General features: G+C 40.6%; 1 protein-coding gene across 4 annotated transcripts in view; it reads left to right on the top strand.

Moving 5' to 3' along the window:
• The window catches only part of acsf3 (acyl-CoA synthetase family member 3), a 35,615-nt gene that overhangs the window by 8,784 nt on the left and 2,284 nt on the right, over positions 1-24,547 (top strand). For all 4 annotated transcript variants that reach the window (XM_042419132.1, XM_042419138.1, XM_042419124.1 and 1 more), the window contains exons 4-9: positions 1,647-1,801; positions 2,986-3,131; positions 8,154-8,251; positions 8,609-8,735; positions 21,554-21,688; positions 22,172-22,283. In XM_042419132.1, the coding sequence (XP_042275066.1) occupies positions 1,647-1,801; positions 2,986-3,131; positions 8,154-8,251; positions 8,609-8,735; positions 21,554-21,688; positions 22,172-22,283 (773 nt within the window). The remainder of the gene's footprint in view (positions 1-1,646; positions 1,802-2,985; positions 3,132-8,153; positions 8,252-8,608; positions 8,736-21,553; positions 21,689-22,171; positions 22,284-24,547) is intronic.

Here is a 24,547-nt window from a genome sequence, read left to right as displayed (position 1 = left end):
AGTATTGAGGTTCAGTTTCCTGTCCTTCTCAGGAAGAACCAGCAGTTGTATTGTACAGTAATCCCATGTTGAGTGCAGGGCTCAGCAGCTCACAGAGTTGTTTAGGATGCAGGCCGTGGCTCTGGGTTCTCACCACATCCTGTCCCCATAGGTGGAAGCCAGCTCTTTGACAGACATAAATTGCCTTCCTCTCCCCTCCATGCTGGTCTTGGTGGAAGCGCTCCACTGCACTTGACAGACACCACCCAGAATGGTCAGGGCATGCTCGGTTAATAATCCTTCCCTCTGAACTAAGTTTTATTCTCCATGTGCACAGGTACCAGACACACCCACCTTTTTAGGATCAACTTGTAATGATATTGTGAGAAATGGGATAGAGATCTGATTAGACTGTCAACAAGTCTTATTTTTATCATCTTTATTGTTCGATATATTTCAGTATGTTTGTTTATTAGATGCAGAGGAGATGAGAGGAACAGAGGTTAGCAGTGAATAGATTAGGTGAGTCTACAATGAGGTGACTCAAAGGAGAAGTGGAAGGAAGAGTTTAGAAATTTGCCAGCACATTAAGAAGGATGCGGTGGTAGGTGAGAGGGATGATGGGATAGTCTGCATCTTTCTATATGTGAGTATGTGTCTAGGTGTGTGTGTGTGTGAGAGAGGGAGAGAGAGAGACTGCAGAGGCAGTGAAGCAAGAAATTATGAAATGGAGAAAGACGGTAAGTGAATGTGAGATAGGGAGGGAAGAGGAGAGGAGAAGGGAGAAAGAAAGATGAAGGGAAGATGTGGGGGTCAGAGAAGAAAGTAGAGAATGAAAAAGAAGCACTCAGGAAATTGAGGTAGAATGAAAGAAGAAGAAGAAGAAGTGAGGATAAGTAGACTGAGAGGGGAGGGGAGACAGCTGGGGAGGAGCGTTTGTCTCCCAGGGGGGAGACGGGACTTAGAGAAGCTGTCGTTCACCTTCACTTAATTCATGCTGTCGTCCCATCCTCCCATCGTCTACTGTGATACAGCCAGACTGTGTGTGTGTGTGTGTGTGAGAGGGATGAGGTGGAATGGGTGGGGCGTAGTGTGTAAAATGACTTTGTCCTTGAACAAGGGAGTTTATGTGTTATTTGAACAGTATTTTTATATGCGCATGTAGTTCATGATTCATGTTTATGTCCATTAACGCCTGTGTGTGTGTGTGTGTTTAACAGCAGCGTGCTTGATGCAGTGGGGGGCATGAGTATCTCCTTCTACCGAGTCAAGAAGCACATTTGTCAAAAGTAGCTGTACAGAAGCCCTTTTAACTGGCCGATGTGCCAGTTCTGCCCCACAGCAGTCTGCTGTTTTCCTCCCCCTGACCTTTCTAAATCTTGACTTTTTTTTCTTTTCTTGTTTTGGCGTTGTGTTGACAGGTTTAATATGAGGCTGCTGCCTGGACCTTACTCTGCCATTTACATCAAATAAAAGAAACAAAATGGCACTTTTTGATATCACAAATACTCTAATGGAATGAATGTGGATGTAATCATTTCTATTGCATGGTCCCGTCCATCAGCCTGTCCTTATCTCCCTCTTCCTTCTGCCCTCATCAGTCATATTTTGTGCTCATCTCTCTCTCTGTCTCTCTTTCTCTCTGTCTCTCTCTCTCCGCCTCTCAGGTGTGGGAGATGCTGTTGAGCTCCAAGGCCCCCCTGGTTAATGTGTTCATGGCCGTGCCAACTATCTACTCTAAGCTGATCCAGCACTATGATCAGCACTTCACACAGCCTCATGTCAAGGACTTTGTCAAAGCGGTCTGCAAAGAGAGGATCAGGTAGTAGCTGTAAGATCTAACAGAGACAGCTTATTTGTGGGTAGATATACTGTATTTGTAGATACACAAATGTGTGCACATACAGAAATATGTGGGGAAAAATATGACAAGTTTCTTCCATACAGGGTAAAAAGGCTCACTGAAGAGTGTAATGATTATGAAAATGATGTGAGTCATATGTGTCATATCGCCCTCGCAGTCGCCAGATCTGATAGACAGATAGTGCTCTCCACCACCACCATCAAAACAACAAATGAGGGAATATCTTTTGGAGGAGCATTGAAGCTGTTTTTGAGGTTCTTGGTGGCTCAACACGTTACTAAGATGCCTCATGTTTCCTTGAATTTGTCACCAGTCTGTACATATATACATATTAGAGTAGCTATTAGCTACTGGGTGCATTTTATTGCCCTGCAATATATTTAGGCATCTGTTTTTCAGCGACAGTATACTGAATCATGTAGCATAGGACTGCAACTATTAAATTAAAAATGAATGAATTAATTTATTTTCATTGTCAATTCATCTGCTGATTATTTTCAGTTAATCAGTGTTAAAAAAAAAGGTATTCACTATTTCTCAGAGGCGACGGTCATGTCTTCAGTTTGTTTGTTTTGTCTGACTAAAAGCCTAAAATGTTAAGATGTTCTATGTACTGTCATATATGACAAGGAAAGACAGGAAATCGTCACATTTGAGACGCTACAACCATTAAATATTTGCCATTTTTGCTTGAATATCAGAATAGTTGCAAATTAATTTGTCAATTGACTAATCCATTTTTTGACTAATCGTTGCAGCTCTAATGTAGTAACACATCTGCAGCTTATTTTGATTCCTTGATTTTGTCATCAGTGTGGTGTGTGGTGTCTGCAGTATTCTATTTGGTTGACTCTGTGATGCCAGTATTTTCTACTTCTTCATTCTTCATACTGTACATGTTTGATTATTCATCAAAAAACTGAATTATTCTCACCTGGAGCACTAAGGACATTCAACTCATTGACTCCCACCAATCACCTATACATCACATGTGAATGTCTGACAATGCAACAAATAATATGCCTGGAGGATATTAAAGAACGCCTCCGTGATTATCAGAGATGTGTTTTGCCCAAACTTTCAAGTGCATCATTACTCTGAGTCCCTGAGTGGTTTTCTGACATCCAGCCTTCTCTCTTCAGGCTCATGGTTTCAGGCTCAGCTGCTCTCCCTCTGCCCACTCTCCAACGCTGGGAGGAGATTACAGGACACACACTGCTGGAACGCTACGGCATGACTGAAATCGGCATGGCGCTCTCCAACCCTCTGAAGGGCCCACGCATCCCAGGTACTTAGGTTTGACTGACTGAATACACACATACACATGCGCACACTCACTTTGATATGGAAAAGGATATTTTTAGGGTGAGGCAAGTAAAAGTAAGATAAAAACCAAAATATAAGGGCACACTCACACCAATTCTGTTTCAGAGTTGTTCATTCTGAGTTCTTCACTCTGGTGGATAACGATAATGCTATTCAACCTCAGGTGCCATACCAATAACAAGCACTAAGACAGCTGAAAACACAGGTCTTCTTCCTTTTCCAAGCAACCTGTGGTGATGTTTGGAAGCAAGTGCTTGATCAAGAGGCCAGAACACAAGGTTTTTTGAAGACAAGTTTGACATCTAACAATCAGCAGTTACTAATTAATTAAATAAATTACAGTGGAGAATGCAGGTGGAGTGCATAACCATAGCACTTTACCAGGTTACCAAAACTCAGTCAGGGGCAAAAAGGCCTTACAGGTATCTGTCTGTCTGTTATTTGCAAACTTTGAGCGAGGGCCATCAAATACCAAAATCAATAAGTCTTTCGGCTGAGCTAGGTGTTGTGCTTTCTAGTCACACCTCCATTGCTGTGATAGTATAATAAGACTGAACACAGTTTCACCGACTGTAATACTAAAGATGTTTGGATTGATCACAGTCAGAAGTCAACCTCTCCTACAAATGGAGGTAGCCTATGTGAATGTGGGGGTTGAAATTTGTCATGATAGGTTTTTGGAGAAAGAATTACCATCAACATTAACACTTTTGTCTGTTGTTGCTTGTGTAAGGATAGGTTCACAGTTCCCCAGGTCTGTCTTAAAACAACAGTTAGGTTGCTCGTATGAAAATATATAAAAACTGTAACTTTGTAAAATATCCACTTGATTTGACTTGAATTGGATACATTTTTGCACAGAAAGAGGATGGTGGAATTTGTCTCAATGAAAAGTGCATTAAAGGGATCTTTTAATGGCCAGTATGAAAAGAAGGAAAGATTACAGCAAGCTAAATCTGTTAAAGTGTTCATATGGGCACCCTTATTGTTTCAAGACAGACTTTAAAAACAGTGAACCTATCCTTTAAGTCCTACAAATTTGTCAGCTTATGATTGTCATCCGACAAAGACAGAGCATGAGGCTTTCATTTAGATGAATTCAAATGAAAATGACGTGATGGAGCAGACGATTGTGGATTTTACTCTCTGTTTTTTGCAAAGTTGAAGTTTAAGGTTGGAGCATTTGATGAAAGCACATCCCCCAGTGTGGTCTTGGTGAGGTGTAAGGTATCTATTAAAACAGGGCTAAGTTTGAATTTGATTTTAGTTCAAGCTAGAGCTTTTGTTTCAAAGGTATTTTGATTAGTGTATTTCAATATGTTGCTGAGACAGGATAAGATACCAGAACTTCATGCTACACTATGTCCTGGATATTATTTTTGGCAAAATCTGAAAAACAGTGAAATCCTTTACACACACTACAGCATTACTGGCCGTGTTTTCAAAAGTAGTTTTGACCAACTGTAACATGACCACAGACCCGGTAACTTTTCTCTTTTTAATCTCTCAAATATCTGATGTTTTTCAGCACTACCCGACAGTTCGATTCAGTGCTTCAGCTTCACATATTGTGTTTTGATCATAGGCGGTTTTCTCTGGTGTGATGTCAGGTAAAACCCCATGATCCCAACTACACCTCCCTCACACATGCGGAAACAAAAGCAAGGTCTGGAAATTAGGTCAGACTAGTGTTGGTTGCTTTCTTCTCCTTTCTCTTCCTCTCTGAGCTCCTTTATTCTCCCGTCTTCTTCCGTCCTCCCCCTCTATTTTTTTTTTTTTTTTTTCCTTCCTGTTCCCCAGCCAACTCTCCCTCTTACAGGTAAGGCTAATTGGCTTGCAAGTGGATTGGGTAATCCTCTGTCTGCTGTTTTGTTGTGGTATTGTTTTGTTTGTTTGACAGGTAATGTTTGGCATAAACTGAACAGGCTGGGTTTGATTCCTCTCAGGTGATTATTAAGAACGGCTTCAAGAGGTCTGTGGTTTTATTGATGTTTCCACGGCAGTACATTTGTCAGAGATGTGTGTATGTAGGTGTGAGTGTATGTGGGCATGAGTTTGTGCCTGTTTGAGTCAGTGTGCTCCTGTCTTGTCTTTAAGTAGGTTAAAATGGATCAATAACAACCGCAAGAAACACTCTCAGAAGAGTAGAGGAGTGGAGTCACCCTCTCTCTTTCCCACTCTTACTTTCTTTTCTTTCTGTCCCCTGCCAGCTAAGTGGCAGACAACACAGCTCTTCTTAATACACCGTATTGGCAGCAATTTTATTAATAATATTCAACTTTATGTAGGGCGTCTATTTGGCCTGATTTTTATTGTGTAGCTTACAGTTTTGGAACATTCCAGATTAACAGCAGTGTTGCTTTCTGGGTCATATTGCCCTTGTTGAGATGTAAATATGTGAGATGAGTTCATCCTTGTTCTTTCCATCTCATTATTATCTCACCCTTTTATCATCTTTTTTACTCTTTTTCTTCATACTTCCTAGCGTTTTTTTTTTTTTGTCCTCTCACTTACATTAAGGAAAGAGACCTTTTCATATTTCACTACAGCATCACACCTTCCCGCCTTCAGTCTGTCTTCCTGATGTCCGGTCACATTACTGTCCAGCCTTTTCCTCTTTTTTGTATTTGCTGTTAAAAATATGGCGATGTTTTATGCAATTTAGGCCTGAAAAGTAGTATTTCATCAATTTCTTGGGAGAATATCTCCTATTTGACCTTTGTCATGTTTCCTCTGCTCCACACATACCTTTTCCCCGTCCAGGTTGTAGCATTTATAATTTTCCTGTACTCTTTGAATATGCAAGCACTCTGGACAGGTTGAAGAACTCAAGGAAGACTACATCTACATCTACATCTACATCTACATCACTTCACCCCATTAGAGGAAACCAGGACAAGGAGCTGAGAGATTGACCCTTTTGGGTTTTGTAATCTCTTTTTTTACCAGCCTTGTTTGAAGTTTAAAGAGTCTTATTTTTATAGTTATGGCCATCTGTATCATTAACAAGCTTGTCATTATAAGTCCAAGGGGGCAAAAACATGAGCAGTCAAATAGTCAGACAGGTTTTAAACAAATCGCCACATTAGTCAAACAAATCTGGATAAGAAAAGAAAGACAAATGGTGAAGGCAAACAAGTAAAATTATTACCCTAGTGCTCACACTTTTGGTTTAAGCTCTAAATAAAGTGGTTTAGATAATCTGGCTCAACTTTTGGCTTGTTTAAAACCTTTCTTATTGTCTGACCTTGTTTTGTTTTTTTTTTCTTTTTTGGACTTTGTTGTAGCAATATCACAGTATTCCCAGATCTCAGCAGTTACTTTAGTTAATACTATGTTATGAATGTGGACAAAATTGTGAAAATAATTGGTTTTAATAAACCAGAATTATCCTTTAAAGACATATCCTTTTGCAATACTTTACACGTTGCCTGATCATTGACATTGATTAGCACAACTCTGACAACCTTGATCTTAAAGGGGGCATCTTTGATTCAGATGACCCATATTGGCAGGCATTCACCCTGCTGAAGTGTCCTTGAGGAAGACATTAAATGTCTACTTACCAGCTGCAGCTGGCCCTGCACTCTATCCTCCATACTCTGACTCAGTATATTAATGAAAATAAGATACCAGAGCCACCTTGTGCTTTAGGTGTCAATTAACCTTGTTCACACTGTCCACAGCAGATCAGGTTGCAGCGATCATTATAAGTTGGCAAGATTCAGCTTGTCTAACCTTCCGACTCACGCGTGTTTGTTATCCTGCTTGTCCACTGAGGAGCAATCTAGTTACTTTTGCGGTCAGTTGGTTTTCCTTGCTGGATTGCATGCAAGTGATGGAGGGTGTGTGATAGACATTGCCAATCAGGACCAGAGTGGATTAGATCAATATGAAGTGAGAGAATCACTCTTTAATCAGGACCTGACCTGCTCTTTATTGGGAGAGAAATGGTCTGTAAAATGGCATAATAGCCTTAAGGTACAGGCACACACACTCACACACATAAACACAGAGAGAAAAGAACACTAAAACCTTCTTTGTGTATCCCCTGTGCACTCTTAGCTTTGATTACTTAAATCATACTTGCACACATACAATGATGGAGACTGCAGGTGATGTCAGCACATGTGAGAATTTTACATTTTATATGCATGTTTTACACATTTCTCATTATTTGATCCACTTAAACATTGCTGCAGCTCCACAATTACTTCATTTTTGACACCCAGTCCAAAATTTGTCAGCTCAGTTTTAACATTTTTATGCTAACTGCGCTAGAATAAAAAGCCTTGTCAAGGACTCAGCAGTAGTTAGGACTGAGGGACTGAATACTATTGTCAGTGCTTTTTTTCAGAAACAGCATGAAAATAAAGAGCAAGAGTAGAGACTGGTTTTTAAGTGAATGGTTATGGAGGTCTAAGGAGTATTATTGGCGTTGTGTCAGAGGAGGAGTGATGTTGTTTTTTGGGTTAATTTCCAGGTTATAGATACTGTAAGTAAGTGTTAAACTCTTAAAATTGACAAAACAGTAAACCCTGGAGTGTGTTCTCTCAGACAAGTGCAACACTATCATCCCAAAAACCTGTGCTCCTATGTGTAAGTTTACTTGATGTTGGTGAAAACAGCTGCATCAGGCATTGCTCCTGAAATCCCTAACTGTCCAACTAAGCTGACTTGCGGTGACTGAGACGAATGGCTTTCGGTTTACAGTGTTTTACAGGCTCAGCAAGCCATTTAGTGACCAGTTATGCCCTGTAGATAGAGGTTAATGTCATTCTGGAGGAAAGCGCTCCCACTGTGGTAGAAATCCTTCACGAAGGGGTGATGACAATCACTCCACTGGTTATTGCTATTGTAAGTGTTAACCTTCTGTAAGAGGATGAAAAATCATCCTGCCCTGCTTCCAATAAACTTTTCCCTTTCTATTTATATGTTTTTTGTGTGTTTGTGCTTATGCTTGTGTGTGTTGATGTTTTCCCAGGGGCTGTAGGGTTGCCACTCCCTGGTGTGGACGTTCGGATTGCCATGAATAACACGACCAACACCACTATTGTGGAGGGAAACCACAGAGAGACTCAGGTGATTACAGAATAAATAAATAAACCAATAAATAAATAAAAGTGCAAAACTAATTAATTTATAGTCACTGGATTAAAAACTAAAAACATAAATACATGGAACAAATTGATGTAATGCCTCTCATATTATTGTGCAACCTAAAATATGGATGATGTTGGCATATTTAGTAAATTCATATAATTTATGGGGTATATTAGCTGTATTTATTACCCAAAAACAGCATTTTGCTTCCTAACTAAGGAATCAACTCAATGGTAATTTAAACTTTTTCTTCCCTATTTTATACTGCACTCAACTCTATTAAACTGTCTACTCCATCTATCCATGTCTTCCTCTCTTTCTGTCAATATGCCACAGGTACGTCCAGGTCTGGAGGGGAAGGAAGGGGAGCTCCTGGTTCGAGGTCATTCTGTCTTTAAGGAGTACTGGAATAAACCTCAGGAGACCAGAGAGTCTTTCACTGATGACGGCTGGTTCAAAACAGGTACCAAACACTTCTACCTTTTCCCCCTTCCTCCCTCCCTCATTGCTTTTCACTCTTTAAGTCACTCTTGAGCACTGTACATGCTCACACACATTCCCTTGGAGAGAGTGCATTCTGACACTAATTGCATCTACATGAGTCGTAACATCAGAGGGATTCACAGGAGGAGCAAAGATGTCAAAAGACTTTTCGTCTGTGCAGCCGACTGCATTTTCAAGGCTCGATTTTAAACACTTAAAAACCAAGAGTCCAGTCCAGGAAGCACTCACACTCACATACTGAGTGTGTGTGTGTGTACTGTATGTTTGTGTGTGCACATTTTGGGCGACTATGAGGGAGTGATAAATGGACTGTGTGTTTTTGGTGCTCCAGGGCATTTTTCCTCCTAAGTGGTTGTGACTGCTCAGGGTCTTGAGGAACCAAGTATTGCTCTCTCTCTCCCTCTCTTTAGAGTGTGTGGGGTAGCACAGAGGGGAGCTGTCATCAGAGGCTCTCTCTCCCTGCAGCCGCGCACTTCTCTCTCTGCCCCCCAAAGGAGCTGTGCTTTACTGCAAAGCCACAGGGAGACAGGTGTTAGTTTGGTGTGGGGGCAGTGGGGGAGAGGGAAGCGATTGGAGCTTTGAATTATCATGTAGGCGACAGGAAATAAGAGCCAGAAGCAAAGAGTGGGGGGAAAAAGCTGGAAGTTGAGCTCGGAGATGTGGTGGAAAGGTTAGAAAGAGTCAAGCTACAAAGAGTGGCATGTAAGGCCCCAGAGAGAACCGGGAATGGACGAGGTAGGGATGGGGATCTGGTGGTGGTGCAGGGGGAGGAAGAGGAGGAGGAGGAGGAGGGTGAAAAACAGCAAGCAAGGAGCAAGAGATGGAGAGTGAGGCAGTGGGAGAGCAGGGCAGAGTGTGTTTAATTGGCTTTGCAGGCTGGAAGGACAGAGATCCAGAGCACAGCACGCTGCTGTCACACTCCATTACAGCCACTGGCCACATAATGAGAGCCCGCGCAATCAGCTCCCCACAGACCAGTCCCTCCAGCCACATACACACACAAACACACACACACACACACAACATGGAGTACTTTATAGGAAACTATCAAGCATGTTCCTTGCTCACCCACCTGCCTGTGTTCCCTGACTCCCACTCAAACCCTCACACATAAAGAGTTGTGAAGTGGGAAGAGTTATTTCCTGTTTATTTTCTACATAGACAATGTTAGGTGAGGGGCAATTGAAAGCACTGACTCTCACGGTTAAATCATCAGGTGAAAAAGAAGAGCAAATATTCGAAATATGTGCAGAAGTTTTTCAAGTTCTGTTTTCATTCTTCACACAAATATTTTGTGTGTGTACAACCCAATGCAACACCATGAATGCCTTGAGGAGAGACTATCCAAAAGTGTTTCGATTCAACATGTCTCACCCCTCTCTATGACAGAGGTGTGGCCATGGTATTAACAGGTATTAACACTTTTGATTTAGGTGTATAGTCAGATGACACTTCCTACAGACTAGTTCATTTCAAGCATACTACAGCCTTTAAAATTCTATTTGAGCTCTGGTAACGATGAGCAAAACCTAAAGATTTTGCTTTGTAGACACCCTATAAAGTATTCAACAGTTTAAATTACGTCACTTTGGCATTTCTGGTCAATGTTTGATGAATTTGGCAGTTATAGTGAGTGGTTCTGTTCCTAGTTTCAATAGTTTCAAACCATTCACCATACCAAACTTACAAAAAAAACATAATTTCTCAGAAATGCAGTTGAAATAATTAAAGATCCTCTCCAACATGGATTAAGACCAAGCAGCAAGCTCCAGTTCTGAAAGGTGAAGCCAATGCGGAAGCAATTTAAACCGGCATTCTTTCTAATGGCCAGCAGGGGGGGGGCTATATTGGTTACAAAAAGAAGTCCAATTGTATAGAAGTCAATGGGAAAATGACCCTACTTCTCACTTGATTTATCATCTCAGTGAACACTTTCCTAATGAGTTTATGGTCTCAATCGCTAGTATCAAGTCTTCTTCAATGCAGCATGATGTTCATTTTGTAAATTATGGTCCCATTTAGAGTAAAATAGACAATATAGCAGGGCATGCTTTAGGGCACAGCTACCTTTTGATTGACAAGTCACTACCATAGCGACAGTGCTGGTTAGGTAACATAACCGTGTTGTAACTCCAGATTAGAATAGGAGTATAGGCATAGCTGTCGTAATTTTAGTGTGTTTTCATTTCATGAAAGTTCATCATTTGCTTATACTAAAAGACCCTCTAAGGAGTCAGCTGTTTAGTTTTTCCAGTAAGTACATTTTGTTTTAAGCCTGTTATTTGCTAGCCAAGATTAGCAATTGCATTACCATTATCACAGTTAACCATAGACTGTAAATGCACCGAGCTAACTAGGCTTGCAGCTAGTAGCTAGCGTTAGGGTGAGCTCCATCCTCTCGTCCATGTATGGTCATTTCTGTCTCCAAAACTCCAAGATGGATGCCGTACTCAAGGTTTCAAAACAGGAGTCCACAAACCAATGGGTGACGTCACAGTGGCTATGTCCATTATTTTTTTTACAGTCTATGATTAAGACATAAAAATACTCATTATTGTGTCTTATATGTCTTATAAAGTATAATTACCTCTTTAAAATACCTAAAATTACATCTCCTTCTTCTCCCTCATTAAAAATTCCACAATCTATGAATATGCAAATATGTTTCATTTCAAAGGTTTAACTGCTGGACATGAGATGCCTTCTACTTCACCATCAAGTCCATTCTCTATATATGTGCACTGGAGGCTTTCCACATCACATCACACATATGAAAGCTGAATATTGGACCAGGATTAGCTTCCGAAGTAGTTGTAATGTCACAAATCCTGCTCATAGGCCCACCCCTGAAAATCAGATTTTCAATGAACACAGAGAAAATTCTTTGAAACTAATGACCATAACATAAACCTATATTTTCATTACATTGTTATTATAATTATTATATAAAAATAATATTAAATTCTACAGTATGTTGAACATTTTAAATATTTCAATAAAAGAAAACATTGAATTGGGATTTTACAGAGGGGAAAAATACTTCAGAAACCAGCAGCTCTCCCACTCAACTCAGACATAATGAGACACATAGTCCACACTTACACACTTGATTTACAGAAAGACACATATTTACATGGAGAGTTAACTCCCACACAAGTTACTCTTGTCCACACACACGAGTGTGCCGTGTCCACACAAACCCCCTCAGTGTGGATATGTGGACATCTAAGTGTTTGATGGGGACCCTGTGCACTTAACCCTCTCCTTAGCTTCCTACCTCCCCTCTCACACCTGTACCCTTTTTACCCTTACACCTGCTCCCTGTTTCACACCCCACCTTTCTCCCTAACACTCTGTCTCATCCTCACACTTCCATCTCTGACTTGCTAACTCTTAGCTGATCTCTCGTCACCTTCCCATGGAGCTTTTTGTTTCTCATTTTATCTGCATCCTCCTGGATTTGACCTTCAGGTCAAGGAGTAAAAATGACAGGTATTCAGCACTACGCTGCTTTTCAGACATATGACTAAGATGTACTTGATGTACTACAGGATCTAAAACTTGTGGGAATTTTTTTTTGGATAAACCAGCAGAAGTGCTTTGAGTTTAAAGAAAAAATCTATTGCAGTTGAATATGTCTGTAAAATCATCCTGTTTGCGCTGTACGGCAGACACAGAGTAGAAGATGAGGTCTGACAAGAAAAGAAAGCTAACGGAGGATCCTGACAGGCAAAGGACATGGCCAAAGAAAAGTGGAGTGTAAAAAGAAGAGAAAGGAGTGTGAGTTTAGATCAATAAGCGCGCAGCTGGCCAGAGGTGTCTACTCTTGTGCGAGCAGGTGCTGCGTAGCATGACTGGCAGCTCTATAGGGAAGCTGTCACCTTCTCTTGAGTGCTCTCTCTTTCCACTCATCTTCACAAACATCTCTGTGCACATTGATCCCTTCGAGCTTTTTTTGTCGCTGTTTTTTTTTTTTGCTGTATACAATTCAGTCTGTCTGCTATCCAGAGTTACAATATCAATGCAAGATGACAAATCTGGAAGGGCTTTTGTTGTTGGAGATGATGCACACATGTGAATACAGTGAGTCTGAGACAGTGTTGCAGTAGACTCGGGTTTAGCTGGTGCTTACCAACCAAGACAGCCCAGCACTCCTCCCAGAATGGATTACGATGTTCTGAATCAATTCATAAATAAATTTGGAAATACATAAATAAGTAAGGACTAGTGGGAAGGGAGGGAGGCTTAAGAATTAGCAATTTTCCAAATTTTGCATTTTGTTGGTGAGGGCGTGGTTGTAGCCGGCAGTGTAGAGGAAGCTGTGTTTGGGGGCTTGCTGTTAGCCCTTTAATTATTTATTTAATTAATTAGGAGAGGCTCAGGCTCTGGGGCAAAAATGTTAACAGTGGGGTTAAATCTTTGTTTTGCACTCTTAATGATTTATTCCCACAGAACCTTCCTATGTGAGCCGACGTAATATAAAATATTTTTCAGTTTCAGGGCAGTTTTTTGTTGCAAGTAAAGCTATTTCCACTGCATCTGAAGCCACAAAGTATTTTAGGATGTATCTGTAAGTATATTTTATATTATGAACATATGTTGCTGCAGAGGTTGTTTTCACAAATATAATTTTTAAACAGACGGTATCCCCACAGAGTGTCAAAGCTCCTCAAAGCTTCGAGTGTTAAAACACATGCGTCTAAGAATGTGTGAGAGCAAACGTGTGCGCTCTTGTTCGTTTGTTTCTGTCTGCGTGTGTGCTTATGTGTGACTGAGAGAGATGTAACCCCAGCTGTAAAGGTGAGTTTCAGGTCTGCAGGGTAAATTCTCCGCTGATAGACAGACAGAAGTGTGGCTCATATCCTGCAGAGCCATCACTAGTCATTTGTGCATCGCTCTTTCGCTCCCAGCTGTGCTCTCCTCTTCCCTGCCACCATCCCTCTCTGCGTTCTCAATGTCAAATCTCACCCCCAGTCACATCGTGTCCTTCTAAACTCCAATGTCAGAGCTTCCAGTGGGATTCACCAACACCCCACCCGCCCAGCACAAAAACCAGCCGTCCCTCTTATCGCTGTAACATTTACAGACAAGGTGTCAATGCACGGTGGTCCCAGTTTTATTAACACCAGTTGCAGGTAAATCTTGTCAAACACACTTCATGTGAGCCACTAAACTCCAGGAGTTTTCAGTAAACTGTTGTAGCAGCTGCCACTTGGTCTTCTGTTCTTTTTCCTGCAGAAAACACTGAATAAGACAGACTTGTAGGAGAAGAATTTCATTAATTCATTATTTCATGTTCCGGTTCAAATCAAAGAGAGAAGAGTTCTGTGATTTCTGAAGTACCAAAAGCAGAAAAGACCAGTTTTGAAATCGGGTTTGCTCAGTGTTCAGGCGTCATCGTCAGCTTCAGATCTGTGTGTTTTACCGTAGAGCAGGAGCATGTAAACAGCAGTTAAGTAGTTTGCTTGATGAACATGGCAGATCTGAGACAGACATCAATCCTCAAGTTCAGCTTGTTATCTGCTGGTGGAGAGGCAACCCAGCAAGGAATATAATCAGTAACATTAACATAAAGCAATTCAAGCTCCTTTAATTGCATTATATTAAACAAATTAGATCACTCATCCAAGTGCAAAGTGCTTTCTTGTACGATATTAATTACTAAAAAAGGAGCTGTGACAAAAGTTAAGGATGATAAATAATGTCAGAGCTGAGATTTCACTGCTTGGCTGTCTGTTATTTGTCCTCATTAACTCTTCCATCGAGGCTTTGGGGCTTTAATGTGGAACATTAATATTCATATATGCTAAGTGTTTACAGTCACTTTGAGAAGAGGCATGACTCACATTTAGACCTCACTCATCTCTGTGCAGATAAGGCTCTCCTCTCCACAGCGATGGAGGGCACTCAGCTTTAACCCCTAGTGTGAAAGTTTAGGTTCTGCTGAAAGACTGTGACTCCACTTGTACCTTCTCACAGAGGAAAAGCATCTCCTCATCCAGCTCGCTTTAAACACTTGATTGATAACTAGTGCGGAGACGTATATAAACACAACATTCACTGTCAAATAGTACCTCTAAAAAGTCAACTTTTCTGAAGGAATTTTTTGAGGGGGTTTGGTTGATGATAGGTAATGTCTGAAACTATTTAGAGGGTTTTAAAAGGGTTGTGTCGCCATGCCTGTCTCAGAGGTGTTTGCAAAGTTGGTATTCAGAGGACTACACTGTAGCTGCAGGGCGCTCCTTCAAAAAAGAAATACATCTACACAGCTACACAACAACTATGACGGGTCAGCTCAAAGCACTTTTGTGTCTTTCTGTATTAAGTGGTTTTTGTTGATAGTAAAGACAACATATAACAGGTATAAGAAAGGCTAGCTAAAAATGTGCAGATGTCACTTTTACAACATGTCGACTACACATTATGAGGACAGTCAGGTGACTATTTATGGTTTAGGATCACTGTAAACATCAGATTGTAAACACTCTATTAACTTGTCATAGACAGATGGTCTAAAGAGACTATAAATCATTCAGTACGCTGTAGGTTTATGTTTTTGAGCAGTTTTGTTTCTTTTCAGAGCTTGGGCTGCATTGGGAACTGTTGCTTATACAACCCTGTAAAGACCACTGAGACATTGAGACATTGCATGTGATTGTAGGTTATAAAAAAAAAATCTTGACTTGACTAGAGTGACACGTGCACAGGCACACAGGCTTTAAACACCAGGGTTTTTTTTCTCAGTCAATAAAGAATTTATTAACACTCTGAAGAAGGCAAGTGTGCCAATATGTGTATTAGCTCATGTTTATTAATGGCTTCCATCTACATATTTGTCCATCTTTCACATCATCATTTCCTTTTTATTTGTTGATGAAAAAAATGTTTTTATCAACACATTCATTATGGATTTGGCAATACCTTGATATAGAAGTGTACAGACTTAAAAGATTTGAGGTTTTTTCAGTCAGTAAAGAATTTCATAAGCCTTCAAATGTTGTGAAAAGAAAACACATCACAACAGCATATGAGATTAGAATTATAAGGTAAGATTTATTCATCCCAAAGGAAATTTATGTGCCAAAGATGCACAGATACTGTAGTATATAGTACCGGTTACAATGCTATACCCGTAAAACGGGGAAGAGGGAAAGGACATATCTTTTTTTAGTTCAGGAGAGATTTAAATAGCTTATAGTTGAATTTTCAAGTAATTTGTGACTGAACAGTTTAGATCTTTTTGATGTACATGTACTTAACATTTACTGATAATGCAGATTTCTTATTTCACAATTAATGATGGGAGTTGTAGACATGTTGCAGCCGTAGCGAGACACCTCGAGGGAGACAATTGTGCCGATATGTGTTTGTGTATTTTGATCATGTGTTAGTCAATATTTTATTAAAGCCTTTTTATTTTTATCCATCTACTTTAGTGCCTGGAATTGGATTTTTTTATGCCACACTCTACCCATGGATGAAGGCATGTTTTCGTTTAATAATGGAAGTCAGCAAGTCAAAGACAGAATGCAGAGATGGAAATGTGAATGCAGACACGCTGTCATTTTATCATTCAAAGTATGCGCTTTACAGAGGGCTGCATGCCATCTCCAGGGTTGAGTGTGCACACAACAACAAGTACACTGTGCTTAGATCAAGGTCATTCAATTACAAATACTCATACAACACTTATTTTAGTCTATTTCAGTGAGAGCAAGAATCTTTTGTGTGGCTTGAAGGAACTGACAGGCTAACAGATGACTTCTGTCACCTCCACAAAAACTGATTTTTTTCAGTCGCCTCTCTCCTTTCTCGACACCTCCAGTAGTGACGCCAGGCGGAAGTATTTTTCTGAATAGCTGTGGCCTTTTTCATATGTCACACTCACACACTTTAGCTTAAGAAAAGCAACATGTCCAGACTATATGTGTGTCTGTGTAACGCTGAATAGTTCTGTGGGCAGTTGATTTTTTTCCCAAGGCATAGTGTGCTCCCAATCAGAAAAAAAAAAATTTAACACAGGGCCTCCATGTAAGTAATGATTTGGTGAAAGCACTGAACATACCCCATTGCTTCTTTTTGAACCTCAGAATCATGGTTCACATTTTCTGAGGTAGCATGCATGCTGTCAGCACTATTGAGCCCCTGTGCTGCTTCCCTGCCAGCCCTGAGTGTTTGTTGAGTGGGTACTCAGGGAGAGAGGCAAACAGTTTGTTTGATGGGTAAAGAGCCAACAGCCCGGCGCTCCACAGTACCTGCCTCAGCTAAAATTTTTTGCTCCACCCAGAATACATGGCATGTAATCTTGTAGGTAAATATTAAATGGACTTTGCATGGGGAAAGTTGTGTAACATATATTTGCATAAACTGACATGTTTGTTTTTGATTTTGGTATTTAGCAGTTTTTAAAAGGTACCTTTCATTCACAGTCACTCATTTTTATTTTGCTTTTTTGGACTTTTACTTACTTTACCTTCCCTTCGCGACTTGCCCGTCTTCTGTCATGGCAGATTCACCTCTTGCATTTGACTTCAATAGGGAAAGAAACAATTCTCAGTACAGTATTGTCACACTTTCTTTAATGCTCAGAGCAACTCACACTCAATACAGACAAGATGCTGTATTGAAGAGGAGTGAGCCTCAAAGAGTGGGGCCAATACTCCTTTATCTCTGTCTCACCAACCTCTTGGAGTTGTTGTGACAAATCTATGCACAGTTATACCCAAGCAGACATGGCAGGTTATGCTTCAGCATGAACAGATGTTCTTTATTTCTCTCTCAACACAGGAACATTGTTCAGATGCACAAACACGGTTTCTATGACTGTCACTAAGCATTTTAACCTTTCAGAAGTTCACACAAGCATTTTTCATTTTCGTACAATAATTTCCCTCATGCAGCCGATTCATATTTCTCATCTCTCTTCCCTCCGGTTTGTTCAGTGTAATGTGCTTGGTTTTACTCGGAAAATGTCAACAGTGACACAAATGCAGACCTTGATGAAGAAATAAATTACAGCAGGAATGGTTATCAATCATCAGTGTTCATTTTAAAATTTCATTCTCAGAAATTCATTCCACAGAAATTCCTCTAAAGATAATTTTGCATCTCACTGACAAATTGCTGTAGCTGGAATTTTAAAAACCGTTGATATGTACAGTGTTGGTATTCTGAAATTTTAATTATGCTGTAACAGAGTGAAGTTTTCTTCGTTCTGCAGAGCCAACTAATGTCATTTTCTTGCTTTCTGAAAGACATTATGGAAGTTTCTCTGCCCTCCATCCTCAGTTAAATTCTTGATCTGTTTTTATTTCTTTTTTTTTTCCACACTGTGTGCCTTCACTTTCTTTAATGCCTCAGAATGAGATGAAAGCCCAGTGCAATTAGGCTTCTTATCGTTTTAATTAAGAAAGCCATTCGGCCATATCTGCCTCCGACGCCATAACACATAATGGCAGAGTCTCTGATGCCTGAAGTAGTGTTTGTGTGTGCATGTGTGTGTATGTATGTATGTACTGTGTGTGTACATACAGTATATATGTGTGTATGTGTACAAGCCTCTGCGTGTGTGTGTGTGCGCGTCCTAGTAACACAGTTCGCAACAATCTCTCTCCCGCCCTTCTTCCCTCTTTTTATCAGTCTGTGTTCTCCAATCACTATTCCCACTTGTGCCTCTCTCCAAACATGCTGTACTATCCCTCGTTATTTCATCCTCCTCAAAGAGACAAGGTCAAAGAGTCCTGTGTAAGTACTTCAAACTCAATACAAGTATGTTGTCTGAGTGTTAGTTTTCAACCCTTTTGTCAAACATTGCCTCATTAATGCCGTTTCCTTCCTCTGCGCTTAAACATTTGCAGCCAGATGGATGGATTTATGGCAATTTTATCTGTCTCAGCTTTTGCATACACACACACACACACACACACACACACGGTCAAACAGGGGGCACAGTGAGAGCTTATAAATGTGCATGTAAACTGCTCTTTTTTCCCATATCTATTTGCATAAGAAGAGAGAGCTCCATCGCTCTAACCAGATTATTTCTGCACTTTCTTTTCTTTTTCCCTCTCATCCTAAAGAGGAGGAGAAAAGGAGAAACTGTAACTACCCTGTTACTGTTGTTAACACCCAACCAAGCTCCTCTTCTCCCCCCTCTGCCCCCTCCCTTTCTCTCTCCATCCTCCCTCTCCTCCCCTGTTACCCCGGCCTATCAGTGCGGAGCAGTGGTCTGTGAAGAAATTCCCAATATCTAAATTTACACAGTGTATCAATCTTGTTTAATAGACTGGAAAGCTTATAGCCGCCGTGGCAAGCCGGCAGAGAGGGCAGCGGTGATAAATTGTCGGTGTGCAGGCGACAGCCGCCCGTGATGTATAATGAAATATTTATGATTTATCCCAGCTAATAAACTGAAATGAAGTGCGTGATGTATGGGAACAGATGGGCCCTCTATTGATGCTGAGGCGTAGAGGCAAAGGGGGAAGAGGAGACGGGAAGATAGGTGGAGAGAAGGAAACAGGAGATGTGATGAGAGATGCTCCAGAGAGGTGGAAGGAACGGGTGAATGAATGAGGTAGTGAGAAAAAAAAAGCAGAGGGCAAGGATGGAGTTGTGTGTGTTTGGTTGGCATAGGAACAGAAGAGGCTGAAAAAGTGGGCAAAAAATGTAAGATTGATAGAAGAACACAGGGTTAGAGAGAAGGGATTAAATTAGATAAAATGATGGAGTAGAAGACAGGGAGGAGATGGCAGTAAAAGCAGACCACCGTCAAAATATAATACTTCACCTACAATCGTGTTGATTCCAAGTAAGACATGGCGAGTTGTTTTCTTCAATTGATTCCATATTTCAGGTTTAGACCAAACTTGTGTCCTGCTGCAGTGTCTGTAAACACAGTTTAACCTGGTGGATCTGTCCTTAGCGGGAATTTTAGAAATGGTATTCATCCAGATTCCCTCAATACAACTCTTCCCCTCATAACAAATTAAACAAAGAGTTTTGCCATTTTTGGACAAATGTTTATTCAATCTCTTAGATTTGTTAGATGAGAAGATTGATGCCACTCTTGTTTCTGAGAGTGGGATCAATTTTCTCATCTAAATCTCGACAGGCAGGCAAATGACCGTAGTTCCATATTAAAAAAGAAAGAAAAAAGTTTTTTTCATTAGATTTTATACATTCATTTAACCATTAAATTAGAATTTTTGTAAACATCTCCCTTCGCAGTCTTAATGCCGTTTCAGCGTCTTCTCCACAACGCCAGGAATATAATCCTGGTGTAAAAACATCAGCCTTGTATGTGTGAAGAAGGTTTATGACCTTTTGTTTTCAATGAAATTGAATTTGCAGATTCTAGTTTTTGTATCACAGCCGCTTACCTTGAGAGGCAGCTGGATTCGCGAGATCATGACATCACAAGATCACGCTTGTGTCTGAATCACCGGTGGTTCGCACCAATCAGCATCTTATGAAGATTCTCACGTGATCTTGCCAATCCAGCTGCCTCGCAAAGTAAGATGTTGATAGACAGATGGTTCATCCAATCACCTGCCAAGTATAGTTTGAAAGTGCCTGCCCTTTTCCAAACAGTTTCCAAGGACGACTTCTCTTCTTCTGTGTAACAAACCATCTGACGTGTCAGGTTACTCAGCCTCAGCCCCTATTCCTGACCTTTGCAGACCTCTCAGTCCACCACCTTTGTTCAACCCTCCAACCTTAAATACAGCACCCACTTAACCTCATCACAGTGTCTCCCACACACACGTACACACACTTGACCATCCATCGCCTCCACGGTCCCAGCTGTGAACACACCACCTGTAATAATCCAAAAGGACACCTTCCTGTTCCTTGTTTTATTCCCTCTGCTCCTTCCTGCCTCTGTCCATTTTTCTCTCCCTCCATCTCTCTCCACTCATCCATACTGACCCATTTCCTCCGCTCGTCATCCCCAGGCCCAGCTGAGCCCCCTCGCACCACATACTGTACTCATCCTCCCCCACACCTGTCTCCCTAGACACCTATGTGTGTGCGGAGGGGTGGGAGAATCTTAAACACTCATCTATTCACTGCACACTGACTTTCTCTGTCTCAAACACACACAAACAGTCTTTGTACTGAGCCAAGTTTACTCGGTGTAGATGTGAGGTGTCTTTGTCTTCTCCATTCCACTTTTGTCACCCTACATTCCTTGCATCTAGAAATAAAGGCCATAATAGTGTTATTTACTGATGCTGTTTTTTTAAGGAGCAGATCAGTATTAAATTAATTTTCAACCAGATGTTTTTCCCCACAAAATCATGTTAATTTCTGCTGTAAGAAACCATTCATAGCAGTTTACAGCAAATAAAGCTTGTCTTGTAGTGAGCACAGCTCCGAATAATGTTTCATGTAGTAAAGAGAAATACAATAATTAGGAAAAAATTTTAATAAGCTGCTGATTATGCATCATCAATGTGACTAAATGTTTTGTAGGCAAATTGTATTTTTTTAGAATTTCACCCGTTTCTAAAATAGAAAATTAAAACCAGGACTGCAGTCTTTTTAATATTTGAAATTCAGTCTAACCACTACCTGGTCAGCTTTTAGTGCTCTGCAGAGACATTTGAAAAAAAAAAAAAGAAAAGAAACACCAATAAATTCCCAGATTTAAAAAAATAAATCTAACTGGTCATAAACAAAAATTGTTAGAAGAACAATTATGGACATAGATAACTTGTTCTTTTCATTTTCAACTTACTTACTTTAATCACAACAACTTACTTGTTTGTCTTTTAGGAGACACAGCAACCTTCAAAGATGGTGTGTATTGGATCTTGGGCCGCACCAGTGTTGACATCATCAAGAGTGGTGGCTACAAGATCAGCGCGCTCGAGGTGGAGCGTCACCTACTGACTCATCCAGACATCATAGGTAAAAGTGCTTAACAGGTTCACTCTAAGTAGTACGACAGTGACGCATTTTTCATTGTTTTGGCCGTCCTGTTCACAAATTGGGAGTGAAATGAAATGACTATGATGATGCTGTGTGAGTGTTTGAGGGTTTTGACATCATATTAAGTCAACAGTATAGAAATCATAAAAATATCCCTTTTTGTATGATGTCCCTTAATTTTAGGATAATGGAGCAGCACAGTGATTCTTAATGTACAGGCACATTTATGGACTATGTAGAAAAAGGGCTACAACTCATCCACAGTTAGTCCTATGTGGATGTAGACACCCTCAAATTAAAGCTAAGAGTCAACCCCTTTAATCTCATTATTGTTTCATGTCAAATCCAGTGTGCTGATGTAGAAGGCCGAAACAACAAAAAAAAATTGTTAATTTCTTAATATTTGTGGACTGCACTGTATGATGCGAGGACATGTCAGCAGTGTGATGTTTAACCTTGCAGATGTTGCTGTGATCGGGTCCCCAGATGCCACATGGGGCCAAAAGGTCACTGCAGTGGTGCAGCTGAAGAAGGGGCAGAGTTTGACCTTGCCTGAGTTGAAGACCTGGGCTAGGTACTATGACTTTCAATTACATAATCTCTCCTTTAAATACATTGCAAGTATTTTAGTTGTCCAAATCCCTCTATATTACACTATGTAACACAATTTTTGTTCCTGGGTAGTAAGTGTTATTTCCTTATTGCTTATGCCTGAACAGTATAGAAATGGCTGTTATTCCCTTCAGACTTTGCTTTTGTGACCTGGACAATGATATTTTGAAATGTATCTATTTCCAATGGGAAAACGGGCAAATTTGCACATTTTCATTCACATTAAGTCAGAAAAAACAGCATATGAATCAAAATTAACATATATTTATACTAAAGTTATACAAAAGTGACCGCAAAAGATTTAGAAGCAAGCAGTTTTTGGGGATTTACAAATATACTTTAAATCATTTTTACAAATCAGCCTCCAAATATCCCATCATTGTATCCGGTGATTCATATGTTGTTTTTTCGGACTTTATGTGAATGAAAATGTGCAAATTCGCCTGTTATCCCATTGGAAATAGGTCAATTTAAAAATATCACTGTTCTAGTCACAAAAGCAAAGTTTGAAGGGAATAATAGCCATTTTCTATACTTTTTAGGCATAGGCAATTAGGAAATAACTACTAAATAACTACCCAGGTACAAAAAACAAGTGAAAATGTGTTGCACAGTGCTATCTATAAATGCCATCATAAGTGAGGTAAAAAAAAAACAGCACTCACTATGGAACCTGCTGCAGGAATAATGCTACACTTAAGCTGAAGTATGGTTAAGTTACAGTTAGGTTTAGCTGGTTAAAAAAGGATTCTTAACTTATTAAAAGAAGGATTTTTTTTTACTTATTACAACTGATTTGATTATTAAATTAGATCTTAACTAACAATAACAGAATGTATTATTTTTTTCCTACATGCACATGAGAACTTGTTGATAGGGATCTATTGTTTTGCTCAGAGGCACTGTGGTAGGGTAGATGCTTGCTAAGACATCAACCTACTGTCCTGTAGTTTAAAGATAAAGTCATAACTACTGGGCCACCTGCTACCTGCAAAAGTGCTTTCCAGCAGCAGGTGGACTCCAACCAGTACCACCAGTGGAGACTGTGACCTGAATAACTTCCAACCAATCCATCATCCTGAATCGCACAAAAACAAAACAAAAAAGAGGCCAATGTCCCTTTGTTGCAAAATAACGCTGACCCTCTCTCAGTTATATCTTATTACGCTTATTCAAGAACACATTTTTTTTCTGCTCGTTGTCGGTCTTGTGGTAAACAAATGAAGAAGCCTGATGCAGACTCTGCAGCTTTGCGAGCACTTCTGCACACAGATCCCCAGTGACTAGCCCCGAAGTCTTCAGATCAATAGGAAAGGATGTGAGAGAAAGAGAGGCCAGAGATGGACTAATGAGGGGAGCTGAAGGAAAGACATGAGATGAAAAAGAGGAAGATATGGAGGAAGCGAACAAATGATTGTTACGGAGGGCTTTGTCTTACGGGCTAACAGTTTTTTTTTTTTCCTCTTTCTCTAAATGTCAATGGAGTTTATTTTGTCTATCGCAGACAGTTGGTGGTGACACACTGCCCTCCTCTTTGGAGTGACTGAAGGCGCAAACACTCCTTTTCCTCATTTTTTCCTTTTTTTTTTACTTACCCACTTTTGTAGTAGCTCACTCATTTGTCCACCTTTTTTCTATTTTCGTCCTCTACAAGAACCCTTCTACTACCCACCGCTATCGTTTATCCATCTCTGAATTCTGTATGAGTGCATTATGTGTATGTGTGTGTGTGTGTGTGTGTGTGTGTGTGTGTGTGCATGTGTGCGTGCGTGTGTGTCAGGGATGTGGGCTCCATATGGTGTGGGGGTGTTACATCCTACTGCTGTGGCCTGCTGGTCCAGCATGGTGGATTACTACTGCTGCCTGTGGCCCAGGTTAACACACACATGCGTGCACACACACACACACACACACTTACACACAGTGTTTTCAGCCATGGGTGCTGCCAGCGGACAGGCAGTGCCAGCACACCGCCCACTGCTGAGGCCAGGGTGTGTGTGTGTGGGGGGGGGGGGGAGATAAAATGAGACATAAACAAGTAGATGGATGCTCACTCTTCAGTGCCCTGGCTTCAGCTGTCAGTCCAAATCTCTATCACACCCTCTGTGCCCTACGCTGCCTTGAACACACACACGCTCGTGCACACACAAACACACTGCCCCGGAGAAATTGGTGACACGAGCAAAGCACCATTACAGACGTGTACGCATGCACTCACTCACACTT

This window comes from Thunnus maccoyii, chromosome 1, assembly GCF_910596095.1.
Source record: "Thunnus maccoyii chromosome 1, fThuMac1.1, whole genome shotgun sequence".
Classification (NCBI taxonomy): Eukaryota; Metazoa; Chordata; class Actinopteri; order Scombriformes; family Scombridae; genus Thunnus; species Thunnus maccoyii.
This window is presented reverse-complemented; position numbering and strand designations above follow the sequence as displayed.